Source organism: Carassius carassius, chromosome 47, assembly GCF_963082965.1.
Source record: "Carassius carassius chromosome 47, fCarCar2.1, whole genome shotgun sequence".
NCBI classification, from domain to species: domain Eukaryota; kingdom Metazoa; phylum Chordata; class Actinopteri; order Cypriniformes; family Cyprinidae; genus Carassius; species Carassius carassius.
The window spans coordinates 13450060-13474855 of NC_081801.1; the positions used below are offsets into that span (position 1 = coordinate 13450060).

At 40.5% G+C, this 24796-nt stretch overlaps 1 protein-coding gene across 3 annotated transcripts in view; it reads right to left on the bottom strand.

Moving 5' to 3' along the window:
* Nucleotides 1-24796, bottom strand: part of LOC132130592 (connector enhancer of kinase suppressor of ras 2-like) — a 40739-nt gene that overhangs the window by 12546 nt on the left and 3397 nt on the right. The window contains exons 2-6 of one of the 3 annotated variants that reach the window (XM_059542347.1): nucleotides 15165-15328; nucleotides 5204-5406; nucleotides 2902-2989; nucleotides 877-918; nucleotides 145-264 (exon numbers count right to left, since the gene is read on the bottom strand). In XM_059542347.1, the coding sequence (XP_059398330.1) occupies nucleotides 145-264; nucleotides 877-918; nucleotides 2902-2989; nucleotides 5204-5406; nucleotides 15165-15328 (617 nt within the window). Of the gene's footprint in view, nucleotides 1-144; nucleotides 265-876; nucleotides 919-1654; nucleotides 2457-2901; nucleotides 3008-5203; nucleotides 5407-15164; nucleotides 15329-24796 lie in introns of those variants that run through there. The other 2 variants (XM_059542346.1, XM_059542348.1) reach the window with 2 other exon arrangements.

Genomic DNA, 24796 nt, shown 5'->3' on the forward strand with positions numbered 1-24796 from the left:
ATATATAATATGCATTTCACCATCTTTAAGTCATTTTGATGTTTTTTAGACAAATATATGGGAACTCCTTTAACATGGCTTGAAATCTCATGAGGTTTGTGCATAAAGAGGAGAGATGAGAAATCTAGGTATCCTGATACCCACCAGTCCCTCTGTGGACCTTATGTTGTCCAGCTGCACCACTTCCAGATGGGCGGCCTGGGACACCATGGGGTCCGAAGAGAGGGAAATGATGTGGTCACACACGCCTGACAGTGTCTTACACTGAGGACAGAGAGAAAGAAAAGTGAGAATAAAGAATTTTAGATATCTTGACCAAGAAAGGCACAGTAAGCATCTCCTAGCTGAAGCTACTAATGGGCTTCAGTATGCTGATGATTTTGTTGCATGTTCACTGTGATGCTTCATAAACACCATCTGCATTGGGACTGAGTGTCGCCAGGATGCACAATATTATGATGAGGCCTCATAAGCATAATACTCTATGATCTTGCTGTCTTCTTTGAATTGATCTGTCCAATCACAATTCTCCCTCAATCTGCTGCTGGTGACTAATCAGTGAAGATGTGTTCCTGCTGTTGCAAACGAAAACTCTCTCTCTCTGAGACGAAATGTGGCCTTTCCTGGTATTTATAGCAGAGAGCCAGCTGTACCCTGACTGACACTGCAGCATGGGCTAGCATCATGAATCAAATATGAATATTTCTCTCTCACTCATCTCTCTCTCTCTCTCTCTCTCTCACACACACACACACAAACTCTTGCTCTCTTTTTCTCACTTTGACACAGATTTCTATTTTTGAACAGAGGAGCTAGATAAGGAGATTTATGTAAATGAATAAAGAGGTTGTGTGAAAATATAAATGTCACTCTTACCACACGCAGTATCTTATTTTCTGTCTCATACACTGTGCCATCCTAAAACACAAGAGAAAATGTTGTTTTAACAATTACATTTTAAAACCATTTTAATTACATTGCAGATACGAAGTTAAATTCATAATACGTTTTAAGTATTAAGTATTATTTAATTTAAATACATAGTCTTATTTTGTCTTAAAATATTAACTATAATAATTTTATATTTTCAAATATTTTAACAGTACATTTCATATATAGCATTTCACATGAAAATTATATTTACTATGATTTTTTAATCTTTCTTACTCCAATGCAAAAAGATTTTTTTAAAGCATAAAATCACTAAATTATTTTCACTTTATGCTTACTAAAACAACAACAACTACAAAAAAAAAAAACTTAACATATATATTCTCTAAAAACACGCCTCCTGGTGCAATTTTGTTTAGATATTTATACTGGAAAAGAGAAAGATAAAAAATAAATAAAAATTCCCTGTAGTGTTATATAAAACTAAATGGTTATATAATGCTTTATAGTTAATGTGCATTCATGTCATGAAACTTTGATTAATATATATTCAAATTTTAATCATCAGTACTATTACATAATATTTGCTTATGGCATATCAACAAAAGTGATAAAATGCTTCCAAGTTATGTTATACTAGCTTGTTATATCATTTCTGCTCTAATTGGTAAGCAGAGTTTTGGGATATCTCGAATGGGAAGATAAGCCCTGCTAGTAGGACACAGGGAACATGTTTTTTTTTTTTTGGCACCGTGTCTTGCACCTGTCTGAAATAGCCAAAGGCAGCATCCTCTGTCTTGAGCAGACAGATGAGGAGAAGATGATTCATCCTCCCACACTGAACCTGGTGCAATGCTTTTCCTCTTCCTCCTCTCATTTGCTCATTTCCTCCACTCTCCATCACTATGCTGAACAGTAGATTTCCAGTCTGTGGGTGAAGGAGCTCGGGGAGCTCGACTGGCCGCACACATGATTAATATTATACATATTGGGAATCTCCTTCAGCACGCAACCTACACATCACAGGCTGATTCAAAAGAGAGTAAATATAGCTTGAGTGAATATGAAATTGAGTGTTTAATTAAGAGAGAATAACTTTATATAAAGTTTGAATGTGTGAAAGGCCCTTCAGAGTGAAGACGATACAACATGAGACTTGCAAGCTGTGGCATTTTTACACACACAGACTAATTTCACAGCAAGTATCTTTAAGAGCACATTCTACAAGCCTTCATATTTCTGTATTTCATATTTCCTATTTCATTTCTGGGACACGCTTTTCTCCCACCTGGGAGAGTCTGTCCTCGCCCTCAATGGCCCATGCTAGAGCGGCACTATGTCAATCCAGGACAGAAAATTGAGAAGGTGAAAAAACCTCCATGACCTCATTCTAAAGAACCTTCTGCTTTAGAAACTTTACACTGCTTTCCAAGCATTCTCAAAAAAGACATTTCAGTCCTAGAGTGCTAAAATATGGCGTGACACTGGTGTGGGTGAAATGAAGAAAATAGACTTAAAGGGACAGTTCACCAAAAAATTGAAATTCTGTCATCATTTACTTGCCTTCATGTCGTTCTGATTTCCACTATAAATATCAAACTATAAGCTATAGTCAACTATATCTATAATAATATAGTCTATCTATTTATCTATTCACACACATATTTGTTTGCGTGTATAATTACCTAAACAGTAGACATTTTATTATGTGTGTGTATCTATATATATATATATATATATATATATACATACATTTATATATATATATATATATATATATATATATATATATACATACATGTGTGTAATATTTTAATATATATTTACATAGAGTGAGATATTTAATAGTCCTAGATATGGATTTTTGTAAATTATTAAATAAAAAGATAAAAAAAAACGTAATTGAAAGCAAAACAAGACGGGACAAAGAAAGAAAATAAAAATGTAAATTCTAGAGTGAAATATTTCTTGAAATTTTTTTTATAATAATCTGGGTGTTTGAGTCCATACCTGCTGAACGATTGTGGTCAGCTCCAGACACAGCTGAATCACATTATTCCTGGTCATGGAGTAGTCTGCCACGGCAGCGAACGGAGACCTGATGAAGAAATAACACCTGCCATTAACCATTAGATCACTTCTAATCACAACCACATTTTGTGTCTAACCTTCCTTTGTCTCAATGCACTGCCAAATGTGTCTAAATCAGGCAATGCAGGAGATTCATGATGATGAACGAGAGAAGGAGGTGACCCAAGAAGGATGTGGAAAGAAAGGGAGATGAAGATGAACAAAAACAGAGAGAGACAGACAGATTTAAAAGCGAGAGGAGAGAGTGGATTTCTCACTCCAATGCACTAATTCACAGAGGCTCGGGCGGCAGAAAGAAGCTCTGCTCACGTGCTACATCATACAGACTGCAAAAATCACTGTCTTTCTATTACCACCACAGTCTTTCAATTAGACTGTGCTGCTCCCTTCTGTGGCCATAATAACTGATAGAGCACTGAATTTTTATCTTTCATCAAAATGTTATTTTCTATTATTTCCTATATTAGTAATGTATTTACATTTTTGTCCAAAAGTTACAGCAAAGAATTCTATTTCAAATAAATGCTGTTTTTGTTGAAAAAATCTTGACAAAATGTATCATGGCAACTGTTTTCAACACTGATTAAAATGTTTCTTGAGCACCAAATCAGTATATTAGAATGATTTCTGAAGGATCATGCAACACAGAAGACTCGAGTAATGATGCTGAAAATTCAGCTTTGCCATCACAGGAATTAATTTTTTGAAAATATATTAAAATAGAGAACAGAAAAAACTAATGTGCGTGTTTTTCCCCAAATGTTTTTCATGACACAGCGTCATAAATGGTGCAAACCCATCTCATGCTTACAGTTTTAGTCAACAACTTAATTTGTTCCAGATTGGTTCACATGAAACTTCAAAATGAACCATTTCAGATATATCTAGTGTGATTGACCTAAGACATCGACTAGCGAAAGAACTGATTAACTAGTTGACTAGATGTTGCAAACAGTATCACTGAAATCTTCTCTACTACAGAAGAAAGAACATAAGCATCGTTTATTTTAATGAGTGCATTGAGGGCACATATTTGACTCCATGGTTGTTATCTTACACTTTATAATAAGACTGTAACAAATGAAAGTGGATCACCCAGGACTGCACTCCTGCTGTCATCGTGTCTGGGGAGAATAAATGAGAGAGACCCAGAGGCCAGGGAGATACAACAGCAGATTAATTGCACTCTGGAATTATGAATGTGCGGTTACACAGTAGACTTGGCGTACTGTACTAACGAGGAGGCGTGGCCAGCAAAAGCATCAGCTGATGAAGGAATTAACACAAACCCACAAAATGAGACCTCGTGCACACACTTGAGAGGATAACAGGAGCGCTTAGCAGCAACGCTGGCTGCTTTCAGGGCCAGCTCTTCTGAAACAGAAGAGACTTACGTAAGCGATTTACTCATCTTTTGTCTGTCAGCTGATTGCTCATGGATATTACATAAGGAAATAAGCGTGATCGTGTCATCTGTGGCCTCTCGCATGACCTCACTGATGAGTTCGAAACAATGGATCCTTTTAGATGAGATGAGGGGTCATGTGACCGTACGCATGGTAGATAAAGGAATGGGATCACTAAGGCTGCTTTGATCGAAACTTTGTGTTTGCTAAATACAGGAGCCCTTAAACACACTTTTCGACGCTGTGAATTTATGGATTCAAACATCAAATAATAATGAATGTGTCAATAATGATAAATCTATTGTTTTATCATCAATAAAGTATTTTTTATTTTTTTTGGCAAAAATGTGAGCTTGTGCTATCTTTCTTTAAATGGCATTTTAATATTTAATATTTTGTGAAATAATGCAATAACATCCAAAAATTGAGTGTGGCTAAAGCTTTTATTATTAGCTTGAATTTTTATATTTTTGGTTTTTACAAAAATTAAATATTTTTAATTTATTTTCTATTTATATCAGTTTAAGTAATTTTTGTATTTTTAGTAACTTTTTTTCATTTCAGTTAGTTGCCAATGCAACATTTCAAATTTTTCATTGAATATTTATATTTTATTTTCAATGAACAAAAACAATTTTAATAGTTTTAGTTTTAATTAACAATAATTAAAAAATAATATTTATCACAATAATAAAAAATTTAAGTACTGGTGTTCAAATACTATTTGGGCCACTATATATGCAACTGCACATTTTAATAAATTTGAAAATGTATCTGTAGATATATCTGTGTTTGTGTATCTTTGCGGGACTAACCTATCCAACCAAGCCAGCAGGCTCTTGGCGGCAGCGATGAGGTCCACTACAGAGGTCAGAAAGTCATTAGGAAGTTTTCGGGTGGCTCTGCCGTCATAGTGACCACCCCTCCGCCGGCCTATTATGAAGTTCTGCAGGTTCTTGGCTGACGAGTTCAGCTTATGGGTCAGAGTCTTCAGGTTCTCTGTTTCTAGTCCATAGTTCTGAATAAGAAAGAGAAAGTGAACACATCATGATCTCCAAGAAACAGCTAAAGACAACTTTTTTTAAGCATGGTTAAACTATGACAATAAAAAAAGCCATTTCCCATAAATAAATACATATTTTCTCTACTTTATAGAAGTTTCATTTCTGCTCCAGTTTCTGTAATACTGTAGTGTACACTTGAAACTCTGTAATGTGGCACTGTATACATTTCTGGCTCTTGTCTGGTGTGACAAATTACTTGTGATGTTCCACATTTGTAATTCGCTTTGGATAAAAGCATCTGCTGAATGATTAAATAAACATGTAAAAGTAAATGAAACGGAGGGAGACGATGAAAGGGAATAGTGTTAGCAAGTTAGAAAGTTAGGGTAAAGGGGAGGTCAGAGGCACTCTGTGATAGAGCCTCAAGTTCTCTGGGAAAAAAAGTTGCTTGAGTGGTTTTAAATAATGGAGGAAAGAAAACAGAGGAGGAGAAAAGGGTCATTTAGAGCCATACAACTCACACTCTGTTAACACACTGGCTATGTTTACATGCACACTTTTTGGTTCAGTTGGACTGAATTCATTACGATTGATGAATCTGATTGTATTGTTTACATGAACGCTAAATAAAGTGATCGGGTTGATGTGTGCATTTATATGTCACAAGCTTCAAATCGGAATAGGTTTTTTTTTGACATGAGCACACTGCTCAAATAGTGAAAGTGAAAAGTGAAAGTGACATATAGATAATATCGAGTTTCTCACTGTTTGCACATAATAACCACTCTCCTACACGGTTTCTTTAGTTTTAAACAGCAGAATTAATATTTAACCGTTTATGGACAAATATACATATAAACCGCTGTGCTGTGCTGCTCATATTTATCACAGAAAGAAAAAAAAAAGCCACTCCCCATGCCCAAAATGGGTTGCCTGTGGATGAGTAGGGGAGAGCAGGGGCGAAAGTACCATTTTTCAGAAAAACATCATTTTAAAAGATAATGTTGTAGACAGAGATATATTTCTGCTGTGGCCAGTAACTCAGAAGTGTGGTCTATCAATACCAGGTGGTATTTTGTAGAAATGTAGAAAGGCTTCAGTATAATTTCAATTTGAACATAAGTTGCACATTGTTACTTTTGACCCCATCGGTTGGGACGAAAGTAACACACAGGTGGGTTAAAAGTAACACTATATACAATATAATATAAGCTAGATTTATTTTCTGTTACTCTTATTTTTATTAAGTATACCTGACTATGACCTTGTTAATATGTAACTGCAAACATATTCTGTCTTTTATTTTTGCAAAAAAAAAAAAAATAATTAAATATTTATATTTATATTTTTATTTTAAATTTAAGTTTCATCAAATGTCTCAAAACCCGACTGTACAAACTTTATTTTATTTTATTTTATTTTTTTTCAGTGTATTTTTATAAAACATTTTTTAAACAGAATGAACAATATAATAATTAAATTACATTAGCATAATATAAATTCTAAACATAATGTAACAGTAGGCCTATTCATGTTTCCATCCAGTTGTTTTTATGCATAAATTCAAAATGTGCATTAAAACATCTGGAAACACTGCAAATTCATAGCTGGAGGTGTAAAAGCTAAGGTATGGCTAAAACCTAAATATAACTAAGGTAAATGCAAGGTAGGAGCTGCCCAGATGTTCCTCTATGTCCAGAAACGCTCTCTCATAAACATCTGGATAAAACCAGACCACTGTTTGTCTTTATGACCCTCACTCAGACATATTCTTTTGGTATAATATGACATAAACATTTTAATAAATGATGCAAGAGACAGAAATTCACAGAATAGCATGTACCGGAACAAAATAAATACTTCTTGTCACTGTAGCGGGACAAAAGTAACAACTGTTACTTTCGTCCCGACAGGAACTCCTGGCATTTAAACCTGATTTACTTTTATACTAAAAAACTTTGATGATGCAAACTTTAGGATGTGTTAAAGCATTAAATAACCTGTAGATTGATCATTACTGTGACACATGAAACAAAAAAAACAACACAACTAATTAAAAAAAATTACCGCCTCAATAATTTACTTTTTGTACTCGAAAACAGTATACCGTCATAGCTGGGAATGCAAATGCAGTAATAGGCTCTGAGAAAATCGCTTTGTTACTTTCGTCCCGCGTTATTTTCGCCCCGGTTCTCCCCTATCCAAAACAAGGTTTTCCTGCTCCACTTCACAGTAGTAGCTCCTCCTTGAACTGCCACCTTAACGTGGTGGAGGGGTTTGAGTACCCGAATGACCCTAGGAGCTATGTTGTCCGGGGCTATATGCCCCTGGTAGGGTCTCCCAAGGCAAACAGGTCCTAGGCGACGGGTCAGACTAAGAGCGGTTCACAAACCCCTTATGAAAAGATCACATAAAAGGACCGTGACGTCGCCCGGTATGGCGCAGCCGGGGCCCCACCCTGGAGCCAGGCCCGGGGTTGGGGCTCGTATGCGAGCGCCTGGTGGCCGGGCCTCTCCCCACGGGGTCCGGCCGGGCTCAGCCCGAAGGAGCGACGTGGGGCCGCCTTCCCGTGGGCTCACCACCTACAGGAGGGACTGTAAGGGGCCGGTGCTTAGAGAATCGGGCAGCAGTCGAAGGCGGGGGCCTCGACAGCCCGATCCCTGGACACGGAAACTAGCTCTAGGGACGTGGAATGTCACCTCACTGGCAGGAAAGGAGCCCGAGATTGTGCGTGAGGTTGAGAGGTTCCGACTAGCGATAGTCGGGATCACCTCTACGCACAGCTTGGGCTCTGGAACCACACTCCTCGAGAGAGGATGGACTCTTCACCACTCTGGAGTTGCCCATGGTGAGAGGCGGCGGGCTGGTGTGGGTCTGCTTATAGCCCCCCAGCTCAGCTGCCATGTGTTGGAGTTTACCCCGGTGAACGAGAGGGTCGCTTCCCTGCGCCTTCGGGTCGGGGATAGGTCTCTCACTGTCGTTTGTGCCTACGGGCCGAACGGCAGTGCAGAGTACCCGGCCTTCTTGGAGTCTCTGGGAGGGGTGCTGGAAAGTGCTCCGACTGGGGACTCCGTCGTTTTACTGGGGGATTTCAACGCCCACGTGGGCAACGACAGTGACACCTGGAGGGGCGTGATTGGGAGGAACGGCCCCCCTGATCTGAACCCGAGTGGTGTTCAGTTATTGGACTTCTGTGCTAGTTACAGCTTGTCCATAACGAACACCATGTTCAAGCATAAGGGTGTCCATCAGTACACGTGGCACCATGACACCCTAGGCCGTAGGTCGATGATCGACTTTGTGGTCGTTTCATCCGACCTCCGGCCGTATGTCTTGGACACTCGGGTGAAGAGAGGGGCGGAGCTGTCAACTGATCACCACCTGGTGGTGAGTTGGATCCGATGGCGGGGGAGGAAGCTGGACAGACTCGGCAGACCCAAACGTACTGTGAGGGTCTGCTGGGAACGTTTGGCAGAGCCTCCTGTCAGAGAGATCTTCAACTCCCACCTCCGGCAGAGCTTCGACCGGATCCCGAGGGAGGCTGGAGATATTGAGTCTGAGTGGACCATGTTCTCCACCTCCATTGTCGAAGCGGCCGCTCGGAGCTGTGGCCGTAAGGTCTCCGGTGCCTGTCGAGGCGGCAATCCCCGAACCCGGTGGTGGACACCGGAAGTAAGGGATGCCGTCAAGCTGAAGAAGGAGTCCTATTGGGCCTGGTTGGCTTGTGGGACTCCTGAGGCAGCTGATAGGTACCGGCAGGCCAAGCGGACTGCAGCCCGGGTGGTTGTGGAGGCAAAAACTCGGGCCTGGGAGGAGTTCGGTGAGGCCATGGAGAAGGACTATCGGTCGGCCTCGAAGAGATTCTGGCAAACCGTCCGGCGCCTCAGGAGAGGGAAGCAGCGCCCTACCAATGCTGTTTACAGTAGAGGTGGGGAGATGTTGACCTCAACTGGGGATGTCGTTGGACGGTGGAAGGAATACTTCGAGGATCTCCTCAATCCCGCTGTCACGTCTTCCATTGAGGAAGCAGAGGCTGAGGGCTCAGATGTGGACTCGTCCATCACCCAAGCTGAAGTCACCGAGGTAGTCAAGAAACTCCTCGGTGGCAAGGCACCGGGGGTGGATGAGATCCGCCCTGAGTACCTCAAGTCTCTGGATGTTGTGGGGCTGTCTTGGCTGACACGCCTCTGCAGCATCGCGTGGCAGTCGGGGACGGTGCCTCTGGGATGGCAGACCGGGGTGGTGGTCCCTCTTTTTAAGAAGGGGGACCGGAGGGTGTGTTCCAACTACAGGGGGATCACACTTCTCAGCCTCCCTGGGAAAGTCTATGCCAGGGTACTGGAGAGGAGAATCCGGCCGATAGTAGAACCTCGGATTCAGGAGGAACAGTGTGGTTTTCGTCCAGGCCGTGGAACACTGGACCAGCTCTATACCCTCTACGGGGTGCTGGAGGGTTCATGGGAGTTTGCCCAACCAGTCCACATGTGCTTTGTGGATTTGGAGAAGGCATTCGACTGTGTCCCTCGCGGCGGCCTGTGGAGGGTGCTCCGGGAGTATGGGGTCCGGGGCCCTTTGCTAAGGGCTATCCGGTCCCTGTACGACCGGAGCAGGAGCTTGGTACGTATTGCCAGCAGTAAGTCAGACTTGTTCCCGGTGCGTGTTGGACTCCGGCAGGGCTGCCCTTTGTCGCCGGTTCTGTTCATGATTTTTATGGACAGAATTTCTAGGCGCAGCCAGGGGCCGGAGGGGGTCAGGTTTGGTGACAACACGATTTCGTCTCTGCTCTTTGCGGATGATGTTGTCGTGTTGGCTCCATCAAGCCAGGACCTTCAGCATGCACTGGGACGGTTTGCAGCCGAGTGTGAAGCGGCTGGGATGAGAATCAGCACCTCCAAATCCGAGGCCATGGTCCTCAGTCGGAAAAGGGTGGCTTGCCCACTTCAGGTTGGTGGAGAGTTCCTGCCTCAAGTGGAGGAGTTTAAGTATTTTGGGGTCTTGTTCACGAGTGAGGGAAGGATGGAACGGGAGATTGACAGACGTATCGGTGCAGCTTCTGCAGTAATGCGGTCGATGTACCGGTCTGTCGTGGTGAAGAAAGAGCTGAGCCGCAAGGCGAAGCTCTCGATTTACCGGTCAATCTACGTTCCTACTCTCACCTATGGTCATGAGCTTTGGGTCATGACCGAAAGGACAAGATCCCGGATACAGGCGGCCGAAATGAGCTTTCTCCGCAGGGTGGCTGGGCGATTCCTTAGAGATAGGGTGAGAAGCTCAGTCACCCGGGAGGAGCTCAGAGTAGAGCCGCTGCTCCTCCACATCGAGAGGGGTCAGCTGAGGTGGCTCGGGCATCTGTTCCGGATGCCTCCTGGACGCCTTCCCGGGAAGGTGTTCCGGGCGCGTCCCACTGGGAGGAGACCCCGGGGAAGACCTAGGACACGCTGGAGAGACTATGTCTCCCGGCTGGCCTGGGAACGCCTCGGTGTCCCCCCAGAAGAGCTGGAGGAAGTGTCTAGGGAGAGGGAAGTCTGGGGTTCTCTGCTTAGACTGCTGCCCCCGCGACCCGGCCCCGGATAAGCGGAAGAAGATGGATGGATGGATGGAACATAATGTAACAGTAGGCCTATTCATGTTTCCATCCAGTTGTTTTTATGCATAAATTCAAAATGTGCATTAAAACATCTGGAAACACTGCAAATTCATAGCTGGAGGTGTAAAAGCTAAGGTATGGCTAAAACCTAAATATAACTAAGGTAAATGCAAGGTAGGAGCTGCCCAGATGTTCCTCTATGTCCAGAAACGCTCTCTCATAAACATCTGGATAAAACCAGACCACTGTTTGTCTTTATGACCCTCACTCAGACATATTCTTTTGGTATAATATGACATAAACATTTTAATAAATGATGCAAGAGACAGAAATTCACAGAATAGCATGTACCGGAACAAAATAAATACTTCTTGTCACTGTAGCGGGACAAAAGTAACAACTGTTACTTTCGTCCCGACAGGAACTCCTGGCATTTAAACCTGATTTACTTTTATACTAAAAAACTTTGATGATGCAAACTTTAGGATGTGTTAAAGCATTAAATAACCTGTAGATTGATCATTACTGTGACACATGAAACAAAAAAAACAACACAACTAATTAAAAAAAATTACCGCCTCAATAATTTACTTTTTGTACTCGAAAACAGTTTTACCGACCTAACTGCGGGAAATGATGAGGAAATCACGTGATATTTCTCAGCTCAATCAAGGATTGAATGCTGAATATACCGTCATAGCTGGGAATGCAAATGCAGTAATAGGCTCTGAGAAAATCGCTTTGTTACTTTCGTCCCGCGTTATTTTCGCCCCGGTTCTCCCCTATCCAAAACAAGGTTTTCCTGCTCCACTTCACAGTAGGGCTGTCAAAATAGCTGAAAAACTAAATTAGAGTTTTGTACTTAAATGTTATCAAAATTCGAATTATTTTCAAATTTAAAATGCATAATTTCAGTTAGGGCTAAGAAAAGCTTTTAGCTTCTCTCCTGAGGCCACAAGAGGGCGCATCGAGCAAAATATTACTAATGCACGTTTATTTAAAACATAAGAAAACATGACTGTGGAAAAAAAAATACATAATATTTACAATAAAGTTTATAAACCAATTGTAATTAATGTAATGCATGCATAGTTAAATACAAAGGGCGGAAAGCCAGTCACACAGAATACATTTTTTTATTTAAAAACATGAGATGCAGTGGGATGGGGAACAACCCGTCCCCCCCCCCCACCCCCCAGGACACGCATTCATACATCATTTTATTCAAAAGGAAGAGCCAATCCTCCTTGTGGCATACGTCATTACATTATTTTTGCTCATTGCACATGCGCAGTTCTTTCAGTTTCGTGGTTCAGTCTGATCGAGTGTTTACATGCCTGGTCAATCGTATTAGAAGAGGAATAAACCACCCCCTTCAATCCGATCGAAATTTCATTTGGATCGAGCTCAATCGGATCAATTAAGGCTTTTATATGAATGATTTTCATTCAGATTGAGCCATCAATCCGATTACAAACAGATTATTTGGGTGCATGTAAACGTAGCCACTGTCATAGGGCCAAATACCATGCTAGAAATATATATATGATATATAAATATATATATGCTTTTCAAAGGTTTGTTCAGTGTAAGATTTTTAAAAAGTTTTAGAAATAAGTCATTTATGCTCACCAAGGCTGCATTTATTAGATCATAATACATTAAAAACAGGAATATTGTAAAATGATACTTTTGCAATATATTTTAAACTGTAATTTATTGTGCTGGCAAAGCTGAATTTTCAGCATTGTAACTCTGTCTTGAGGGTCAGGGTCTGTCTTGTAAAAGAACCAACATGAGAGATAAATGAGTAGTCATATTAAATGCAGCAGGTCTCCATGTTGGACAAACCCAGAGAAGCATTACATAAGAGGCTTTAAGGCACTAGCTGGGCTTTAGCACATGACATAACAAATGGTGGGAACAAAAAAGAGGCCAGTTTGCAAATATATTGGCTAACATTCCCCATTCGCCATCCTTTTTCTACCCTCTTCCTTCATCCGCTCAGGACACACTTTTCTTCACTTTCCCTCTGAGCCTTTCTCTCCTGTTTTAATTTGTTATCCTTCTCTCACCCGACTGCTGCCAGTTTTCTACTGATTCTGCCCACACAATCTTTCGGTTGCTCCGCCTCTCTTTCCCTTCTTCTGCATCGGCTTTCTTATTTCTCTTGTACCCCGTCAGAACAGCCTAGAATCTGTATGCAGGATGACAGTGGGAAATGGACGGATAATCCAAGGGATTTTCAAGGATTTAAAGTGTTTGTTTTGGCTATTATTAATTGCACAGGATGCAATTACCATAAATATACAGGCAGCGTGCAGGTCCAGGTGCTTCAGGAATAAAGATAAACATGTAGTACTTGATCAATTTGGGCATTTTAATATACCAATATCTACAAGAGAGATGACACAGACCCTCAAATATGATGATCCTCTTTCTTAAATGCCCCTTGCCTTCCTAAATATATTTTCTGAAATATTTCCCATATAATAATTAACTCACATGTATAACATTTTTATGTTTATGTGCACGCATGATTTGTTTATCACCTTGTTTGTATTACATTTTATTTTACAGTCTGTTATGCGCAATGATAAGGAAAGACATTTTTTTCCCGCAGAGATTCAGGCAGAGATTTTATATGTACAACTTGTCTTTATTCATGTGCTCTTTATGTATTTATTTTGAAATATCCCTGTTAATGCCAAATCATACATCATTGTGACGAGTGGGGCGGGGCCGAGAGACGTGGGAACATAGCGGGTGGAGTGATTGGAGATGAGCTACACCTGTTCGACCCACCGGTCTCGAGGCCCACGGAGGAGATGGAAGGATATAAAACTGTAGCGACGACAGTGAAGGACGAGAGAGGACCAGGCCTGGGCTTTTAGTTGTGTTTTGGTTTTATTTTGTGCGCATCAGTCGTCCGTGAGGGGCTGGTGCGCTGTTTTGTGTTTAATTTTGTAATTAAAGTTTCATTTGATTGTCCACCGGTTCCCGCCTCCTTCTTCCCGATGACTAGGAAGTCTTTTACCATTACAGTGGTGCCGAAACCCGGGAGAAGGAGGGACGCGCTGCTGAAGATCCCTCGCCGCTGTGGTGAATCCGCGGCGCCATCGAGCTGGCGAGGAGTGTGCCGCCATGGACGCTCGAGGCGGTGGACTGGAGCGAGTTGCCGGGGACGGGCGAGCTCGCTGCCGGCCGCCCACGATATGGAGGGGCGGCTGCCGGCCGTGAGGGAGCGGAGGAGTCGGCGCCGTTCGCCAGGGAGCCGGAGCCTGCTGCCTCCGTAAAGGAATCCGGAGGAGCAGGGAACGGGGGACTCCTGCCGGCTGCCCAAAACCGGAGGAGCCGTCGCCGTCCACCGGGCGGCGGAGGAGTGTCGTGCCGTCCGCCGATGGCCATCCAGTGCCACCGCCAGGCACCGCGGAGGAGATCACCCAGCTGGTGGAGGGCCGAGCAGCAATGCGTCTGGGAACCGGATTTTTTTTTTTTCTCTCTCCCCTCTCTCGTCTCTGTCGCTCCTCCTTCCATCTCCGTTTCTCTCGCCTCGTCTGTCCTACCTCCAGGTTTCCGCAGGTCCCCGTGAGCGGTCCCCCCCGGAGGGAGGGGGGGGGTGGGAGTAGAGCGCAGTCTCAGGAGTACCCCCCCGGCCTGCGAGGGGCGATGGGGGTATGTGACGAGTGGGGCGGGGCCGAGGGACGTGGGAGCGAGGCCGGTGGAGTGATTGGAGATGAGCTACACCTGTTCGGCCCACCGGTCTCGAGGCCCACGGAGGAGATGGAAGGATATAAAACTGGAGCGACGACAGTGAAGGACGAGAGAGGACCAGGCCTGGGCTTTATTTTATGTTTTGCTTTCTATTTGTTTTGTGTTTATTTTGTGATTATTAAAATGTTATTTGATTGTCCGCCGGTTCCCGCCTCCTTCTTGCCAATGACTAGTAAGGTTAATTCATTACAATCATATATAATACACCCATGGAATATTAAACAGGTGCATCCAGAACTGTAACTATGCATTTTATAATTTCTATTATGCCCTTTCATTTATGTTATTATAAAAAGAATACACTGCCATTAAACAAAACGTTATAAAACACACTTACTCTGTAAAGCAGAAAAATGTTGTGTGGTGAGAACACAATGCACCTGTGTGTGTGCTGTGTGCGTATGTGCTCACCAGTGCACAAAGCAGGTCCACAGCCTCCAGAATCAGTTCCTGGTGGCCGATTCGAGAAACACCCAGATCCTCGAGCTCCTGATGGGTGATTCTCAACAGCTGTTCACCGCCCACCTTTTCCTGCTCAAAGTTCTTAATGTACTGCAGCAGACAGTCATCCAAACCTTTAAAAGAGCAACGCACAGCTAAATGAAACATCAATCAAGTTGCTAAAGCATCTTGGATAGTATGTATTCATTTACAGAACAGTTTTATTAATACGTTTGGTTACAATCTGATTAAATGAGACTAAAACAGACATTATAAGCAGCACCCAACATAGGAGTGTGGTAGCCGATTGTGTGTTTATGTATGTACAGCACAAATAAAAAAGATCTCTAAAGGACAGTAGTGAGAGATTGTGAAAGTCTTGGCACACAGCTGTATAAACAGGCCTTATTTTGTGGACCGGCACGGACTGAGCCACACAACTTTGAAATGCTTTGCTGTCATCAACAGACGTCAGTGGACTTCAAGCACTATTGCCACTAATAAGGGAAGACCTGTTTGGCAAGAGCTAGCTGTTGTCTGGGAAACACATGCCTCCCCCGTGCCCCCTACCCTTCTATACTGATCCTTTGCAATTGTTTTCTTCTCCCACAGATTCACACAAAACAACATATATTTATAGAAGAGAGGCAGAAATTCTTTAACACATTCAGCTTAACCAAAAGATACATGTTGTTTTGAGATAATTTATGTACAAACAAGCAGGTAGTTATTTCCATACTACTATGGTGTGATTCAACCATTCTTAGGACTACAGGCTGCAAAATATGCAAATAAAATGGTCTCAGATGAAAAAATAAAAAAACTTGAAAATAATATATATAAAGTATTGTTAAGAAAACATTGTGAGCATCCATATACAGTACAGTGGCATTTACCAGCATAAATCAGAATTACAACAAAAATAATACCCGATTCACAAAGACTTTCATGAACCAATTTGTTTTTATGAGTCAGGCTAAAAGATCCACGAAAAGTCTCATATTGGCTTATGAGCTAGCAATTTTATCAGATTCACTCAGTCAGTAAATCATACTGGGTTCACTGACACACTTATTTAAAGATATAAAATATAATAAATAAATAATATTTAAAATAATTAATTAATTATTTTGCAAACACATTGTCAAGGCTCAAGGCTGCAAATTCAATGCAACAAACAATTAATTCAATGCTATGAATCAATTAATGAATGAATAAATAAATAAATAAAAGTAATAATAAAATGATACAAACTCTCATCAGAAAAACTGCAAACATCCACGTGTTGTCTCTTCATGTATGATCTGGTTTATTGTCAGGATGCACCAGAATTTCAAAAACAAAAAGCATAATGCAAGTTATGTCTGATTCATGAAAAGACTCTTATGAGCCCATTATTTTTGATAAGTCAGTTTAAAAAGATTCATGAAGAGGTCTTGAATTTGCTTGCAAGCTAATGGCTTGAATCAGAGTCAGTGAGCTGAATATCAGGTTCACAACTGACTCGTGAGTGTAATAATTACAAAATGTGTAATAAATCAATTAATGCAATTAAATAATAACAATAATAAATCTTTCACAAAATTTTTTTTATTTAATAATGGTCATTTGAGAACTAAAATGTAATTTGGCTCCTAAATCTTATTAAATCGAATTAAAGGGTTAGTTCACCCAGATAGCAAAATTATGTAATTAATAACGTACCCTCATGTTGTTCCAAACCCGTAAGACCTCCATTTATCTTTGGAACACAGTAAGATATTTTAGATTTAGTCCGAGAGCTCTCAGTCCCTCCATTGAAGCAGTGTGTACGGTATACTGTCCATGTCCAGAAAGGTAAGAAAAACATCAAAGTAGTCCATGTGACATCAGAGGGTCAGTTAGAATCTTTTGAAGCATCGAAAATACATTTTGGTCCAAAAATAGCAAAAACGACGACTTTATTCAGCATTGTCTTCTCTTCTGTGTCTGTTGTGTAAGAGACTTCAAAACAAAGCAGTCTGGATATCCGGTTTGCGAACGAATCATTCAGTTCACCAAATCGAACTGAATCGCTTTAAACGGTTCGCATCTCTAATACCCATTAATCCACAAATGAATTAAGCTGTTAACTTTTTTAATGTGGCTGACACTCCCTCTGAGTTCAAACAAACCAATATCCCGGAGTAATGCATGCACTCAAACAGTACACTGCCTGAACTGCTGTGAAGAGAGAACTGAAGATGAACACCGAGCCGAGCCAGATAAGAAGAATCGAGGAGCTGATGATCCTGCGCATGTGTGATTCAGCGTGAAGCAGACTGAAACACAAAGCGCCTGAACTGAACTGATTCTTGAATCAAGGGCAATCATCGCAAATGACGCCATTAAGTCGAGCGCAAAAGAACCGGTGAACCGTTTTCTTCAACCGGTTTATTAAATCGAACTGTCCGAAAGAACTACTGGTGATCCGAAAACCGATGCAACCGGTTCTTGACTCGTGAACGAGTCAGTCTATTGATCATTATCGGGCTCGGCTCGTTGTTCATCTTCAGTTCTCTCCTCACAGCAGTTCAGTCAGTGTACTGTTTGAGTGCATGCATTACTCCGGGATATTGGTTTGTTTGAACTCAGAGGGAGTGTCAGCCACATTAAAAAAGTTAACAGCTTAATTCATTTGTGGATTAATGCGTATTAGAGATGCGAAACGTTTAAAACGATTCAGTTCGATTTGGTGAACTGAATGATTCGTTCGCGAATCGGATATCCAGACTGCTTTGTTTTGAAGTCTCTCACACAACAGACACGGAAGAGAAGACAATGCTGAATAAAGTCGTCATATTTGCTATTTTTGGACCAAAATGTATTTTCGATGCTTCAAAAAATTCTATCTGACCCTCTGATGTCACATGGACTACTTTGATGATGTTTTTCTTACCTTTCTGGACATGAACAGTATACCGTACACACAGCTTCAATGGAGGGACTGAGAGCTCTCGGACTAAATCTAAAATATCTTAAACTGTGTTCCGAAGATAAACGGAGGTCTTACAGGTTTGGAACAACATGAGGGTAAGTTATTAATTACATAATTTTGCTATCTGGGTGAACTAACCCTTTAACTTATTAAGGACCTTTACCTCGTTTTCCATATTCACTTCCATCCAGCTCCCTCCTTCTGTCCTCAGCACTTTTCATTTCCTCTCCACCACCCTTGAATTCCCTCACAGACTTGCATTCCTCCTTTTCTGACTCCTTTATATTATTATCTGCATGCTCATTTCACAACAAAAGACAAGGCTGCAGAGCATGTAATATGCCCCTTTCATCAAATCCCTGATATTCATCTCTCTGTTGCATACATCTAATGGATTGTGAGGAGAAAGTTCAGATATCGGCATGATTCAAAACTGCTGTAAGCGAAGGTTTCAAGGCTTTGCATGCAATTTGAGGGCTTAACAAATCTGCTTCTTAACCATGCTGATCTAAATTCCCTCCAAATGAAAGAAATCATCACGTTCATTGCTGTACGTTGCTATAGAGATGCTATAAGGACGGGGAGAGCGATAATAGGACCTCATTACCAAAACAAAAAAACTGGCAGTGAGATGAGAAGCTTATATATGAAAAATAAAGAAAGAAACATCTAATACATCAATGGACTATTCAGAGATATTATCTTTTGTGTGGCATTTGCATTGTTATGCTAATGAAATATTATAGGAATATTATTATTAAAGGGGTGTTTGAATGTTTTTTTTCCTAGGCTTGTTTGTGTTTATGGGGTAACGTGTTCATGCTTTGTTTTTTAAAAAACGCATTATTTTTCACATCGTTTACCTTTATTCCAGACCAATCTGTCCATTCTCTGACAAACGCCTCAATTTATTTCCTGTTTTTATGAAGCCCCTCCCTCAGAAATACACGATGGGCTGAGATTGGTCAGCTGGCTCAGTGTACTGTGATTCGCTAAAACGCCTCGAGTGCGTCTGAACATCCCACCCCTTTCAAGCTCAGATTGTGCTCTGGTTGGATTGTAAACAATGACAACCTGTGCAAGCACGACTCTTAATGGTGTGTTTATTTGTTGTTGTCTCATACTTTAAGATACGCTGTTGTTTGTAAATGCTACTGCTTCTGTTAGCTTTTAATATACGTTTTTATTCTGATTAAAACTTTAATACAGCACAACCGTACGGGCGTCCATGTATAACGCTTTCATTGCTTTGTGAAAATAAGTGTATAAATGGACCAGTTTGTTGGAGCTGATCTGATGACCTGAATGAGAGAGGGGGGGGAGAGAGAGAGAGAAATGCAGAGCAGGGCTATGCGAGGAACAGTATTAAGACCTGCTGCTTTAAATTATTGGTTTTGAAACTATATGCACAGATTTTTACGTGTACCCCTAGTTTTTTCTTCCTCTTCTCTAAAGCTGTACAACATGGCCTTGTGGGGGCAGGGTTTATCTGGGTTCATGACGTAACAGACCCGGGAAGAAGCTCGTTGTAGTCCCTTACCAGCTGTTTTTGTAGGCATTAAACTGCCAGAATTTTAAAAGATATCTCTGATTAACTTTCAGCACTGCTACTTTTCATATATTGTTTATGCTCAAACAGCAACATTACACACTAACTAACATTAAAAAAGTTAAATCGCAATCAACCACCCCTTCAAGACTCTCAATAGCTGTACTGAGTAGCAATGGTGTAGATATATTTTACCATGACAGATTCACAACAGAAACAAGTCAGGAAAGGCAAAGCATTTGTTTTTGTCAGAGGAACTTCCCCAATAATTAGAAATAGCAACATGAAATCAATTGTCTTTTCAGCAGTTCAACTAAGAGAGTGTTGCTCTTCCTGTGGCTGAGTGAGACAGTCCAGCTCACACAGCGGCTGTGTACACAAACAGTAAACTCATTGATCAGAAGGACATTAATCTGCTGTTAATTGCAGTCGCTGTGGTTAAGTTGTATTAGATACTACAAAGAAGAGCGCCGCACATTCATCTGGGGCCATTAATCTCTGTCAAGTAAAGCGAGTGGTCGGCCAACAGTCAGAACCGAGGAAGATGCAGCAAGAGGGTGAGAGTGAAGTAGCTTAAGGAATAACTGAGTAAGGAGACAAAGTTGTGCTGAAGAAGAAAATCTGATCGTAGCTTTACAGTACATTGAATAAAGCAGCTTACTGTTCCACTTCAGCTGTGACCTGAAATCCTCTAAACTGTCCTGAATCCATCCTTTGGCAAAATGTGTGGCCCAGAACCAAAATAGGGATCAAGAGCTTCATAACTCTCTAAGCAAGCCATGCTTACTTGAGTTACATAGAGATATAGAGAGTTTTCCCTCAACAAACTAATTTTGCTGCTTGATATTAAGTAAAGTTGTTATTGCAGTGGTAGTCGTGCAGAATAAGGCATTAATACATGCTTTATAAGTACTAATAAACAATCAGTATGTGGGTAATATGCATGCTATAAGCAAATAGTTAATAGTGAACAGTGTTCCATAATCTTAAACATTACCAGTTATCTAAAACTAAAACCATTTAAAAAATGTTACTTGGAAAAAAAAAATGGCAACTGAAAATATTTTGTTTTTATTATTTCAGCCAGTTGCCAAGGCAACATTACTAATTTTAATTTATTTTAATTTGATGTACTAAAATAACTAAACCTAAATAAAAATTAATAGACTATAAAGACTATTAAAACTTTATTTAAAAATGACAAAACACCCAAAAAATTACTACAATTTTAATTAAAATTGAAACAAGAAAAAAAAAACGAATTCCAAATTTTTATAAAAACTAGCATCTCAATGATATTAAATAACACTGGAATGGAAATTCAAAAAGGCAGTACAATAAAAGTATGATAAAAATCAGTCGAATATGACTTTTACACCATATTTAAAGTTTATATATATTAATGTACTTATGTAAGGAACAGACCAAAATTTACCACGTCATTCATTAATAATCTTCCCATCCAGTGAGCTGATGCAACCAGATCACTTGAACTTAAGAACCCAGATCACTCTAATTCCTGAATTAATCATTCAGACTGGTTTTGTGAAATGGATCAACCAATTTACTGATTCATCCAACTCAAAAATACAACCTGATTGACCTTGTTCAAAACAGGTACAGGACAGGTTTGGAACTACATGAATTTTAATTTTTGGGATGAATTATCCCTTTATTGATGATGATAAATTATCTGTCTTGAAATGGGAAAGCAGCGTGTCATCAATAAAGGGATAATTCATCCCAAAAATTAAAATTCATGTAGTTCCAAACCTGTCCTGTAGTACTTTCTTTTGGACAATTTTGAACAAGGTCAATCAGGTTGTATTTTTGAGTTGGGTGAATCAGTAAATTGGTTGATCCATTTCACAAAACCAGTCTGAATGATTAATTCAGGAATAAGAGTGATCTGGTTCTTAAGTTCAAGTGATCTGGTTGCATCAGCTCACTGGATGGGAAGATTATCTTTCCCATTTCAAGACAGATAATTTATCTGGGGTAATATGCAGGAATCTGTCTAATATTTGCACAGCTACTGTATTTATTTATCAGTGTCTGTCAACAAACTGCAAAACAGTCTGTGTTTGGCCGATACGTGTGAAATACGTGTTGAACTGCTCAGTTAAATAGATTAGTACAACGTGCATTTAATCAAGGCTACATTTGAGCTTTATTGTTTGCAGTTTTATTGGATTTACTGCTATTATTGTGCTCAGAAAGCCCATGGAACCACTCTGAGGGGGCATAGGAGTGAGTTACAGGAAGCATTGAGGGGGGTAGAAAAAAAAGAGCATTGAGGGAAGGTCACAGGGCTTTTCTGCACTGGGAAGGCTGTTGTCCAGCCCTCAGTGGCATCACCTCGGGGTCATCACTGAACCGTATGCTAATGTTAGAGCTGCAACATAGTAATTGCAGTGTTCTAGGAAACCTGTGAATAAGGGTACAGGAATCACTGTCTAGATCATGGATATACACAAAGAACATGTCTTCAGAAATATTCAAAACTGCAACAGTTACTATATAGAACAAATCTTTCGCTAGAGCCGTGGTGCAGCGGTAGCGCACATGCACACATTAAACGTGCACTCCACTTTTTTTGAGAATAGGCTCATTTTCCAACTCCCCTAGAGTTAAAAAGTTGAGTTTTACTGTTTTCAAATTCATTCAGCCTATCTTTGAGTCTGGTGGAAGCACTTTTAGCTTAGCTTAGCATAGATCATGGAATCTGATTAGACCATTTTATATTTTATATTTAAGATATTTTATATTTTAAATTTAAGATATTTTGGATGAAAACTTGGAGGCTTGAGACAGTCCCATAGACTGCCAAGTAAATAACAGTGTCCATAAAAGGTTTGAAAAGTCATCGTCAAAAAACTCCATCTGCCATCAGACATGCAATCTAGGTTATATGAAGTGACGGGAACACTTTTTGTAAGCAAAGAAAACAAAGCAAAGAACTTTTTTCAATAATTCCTCAATAATTTGTCAACAGTCTCCTCTGTGTCACCATGCTGTGTGTGCTCTTATGTGTCCTCCGCACCATAAGAATGCGCTGTATTATTTCAAATCAAAGCTAAATACACTTTTCTTCGCTTACAAAAAGTGTTCCCGTTGCTTCATATATTACCCAGATTGCACGTCTGATGGCAAATGGAGTATTCTGATGACCACTTTTCATACCTTTTATGGACCTTGACACTGTTATTTCATTGGCAGTCTATGAGACAGTCTCAAGCCTCCAGGTTTTCATCCAAAATATCTTAAATTGTGTTACGAAGACGAATGGAGCTTTTACGGGTTTGGAATGACATGGGGGTAAATGATTAATGACAAAATTTTAATTTTGGGGAGGAGCAAACCTATAAGTCTGTGGTTCTTTTAATTGTGATGATTTTGGCTCACATTTAATAAAAACCCACCAATTCACGATCTCAACAAATTATAATACTTCATAAGATCAATAAAAAATTTAAAAATTTAAATTTAAAAATTACTTCTGGAAAGTATGTTCATTTACTGTTCATGTACTCAGTACTTGTTAGGGGCTCCTTTTGCTTTAATTACTGCTTCAATTCGGCGTGGCATGGAGGTGATCAGTTTGTGGCACTGCTGAGGTGGCATGGAAGCCCAGGTTTCTTTGACAGTGGCCTTCAGCTCATCTGCATTTTTTTATCTGTTGTTTCTCATTTTCCTCTTGACAATAGCCCATAGATTCTCTATGGGGTTTAGGTTTGGTGAGTTTACTGGCCAGTCAAGCACACCAACACCATGGTCATTTAACCAACTTTTGGTGCTTTTGGCAGTGTGTGCAGGTGCCAAATCCTGCTGAAAAATTTAATCAGCCTCTTCAAACAGCTGGTCAGCTGAAGGAAGCATGAAGTGCTCCAAAATTTATTGGTAAACGGGTTTAGTGACTTTGGTTTTCAAAAAACACAATGGACCAACATCAGCAGATGACAATGCACCCCAAATCACCACAGACTGTGGAAACTTGACACTGGACTTCAAGCAACTTGGGCTATGAGCTTCTCCACCCTTCCTCCAGACACTAGGACCTAGGTTTCCAAATGAAATAAAAAACTTGCTCTCATCTGAAAAAAGGACTTTGGACCACTGGGCAGCAGTCCAGTTCTTCTTCTCCTTAGCCCAGGTAAGACGCCTCTGAGGTTGTCTGTGGTTCAGGAGTGACTTCACAAGAAGAATATGACAACTGTAGCCAAATTCCTTGACACGTCTGTGTGTGGTGGCTCTTGATGCCTTGACCCCAGCATCAGTGCATTCCTTGTGAAGTTCACTCAAATTCTTGAATTGATTTTGCTTGACAATCCTCATAAGGCTGCGCTTCTCTCGGTTGGTTGTGCATCTTTTTCTTTCACACTTTTTCGTCCACTCAACTTTCTGATGCTTGGATACAGCACTCTGTGAACAGCTTCTTTGGTAATGAATGTTTGTGGCTTACCCTCCTTGTAAAGGGTGTCAATGATAGTCTTCTGGACAACTGTCAGATCAGTAGTCTTCCCATGATTGTGTAGCCTATTGAACCAAACTGAGAGACCATTTTGAAGGCTCAGGAAACCTTTGCAGGTGTTTTTAGATGGTTAGCTAATTTGCATGTCATCATATTCAAATTTATAGTGAGATAGAGATAGTGAATTGGTCCGTTTTTATTAAATGTGAGTCTGTGTGCATTGAATTTATTTAATACACGAGTTTCACAATTTGGGTTGAATTACTGAAATAATTAACTTTTCCACGACATTCTAATTTATTGAGATGCACCTGTATATATATATATATATATATATATATATATACTGTATATATTCAATTATTGACATTGCAGACTCGAGTCTGTAATCACCGCCAAAGGTGCTTCATTTCTCAGTGGTAAGTGTCAAGTGTTGACAAGTTTGTGGTAATTATGAGATGTGATCAAACAAATTTACTCTCACAGCGCATGATACAGCGTCTTCTCGAAATGATGTTAACCACATAGAAATTTTACTGTGTTTGTGGGCAGGCAAGTTGGCGACCTATAGATTAAGATTCAAATTCCTGACAACTCGTTATGGCAATTGCGAGCCGACTCTTTTT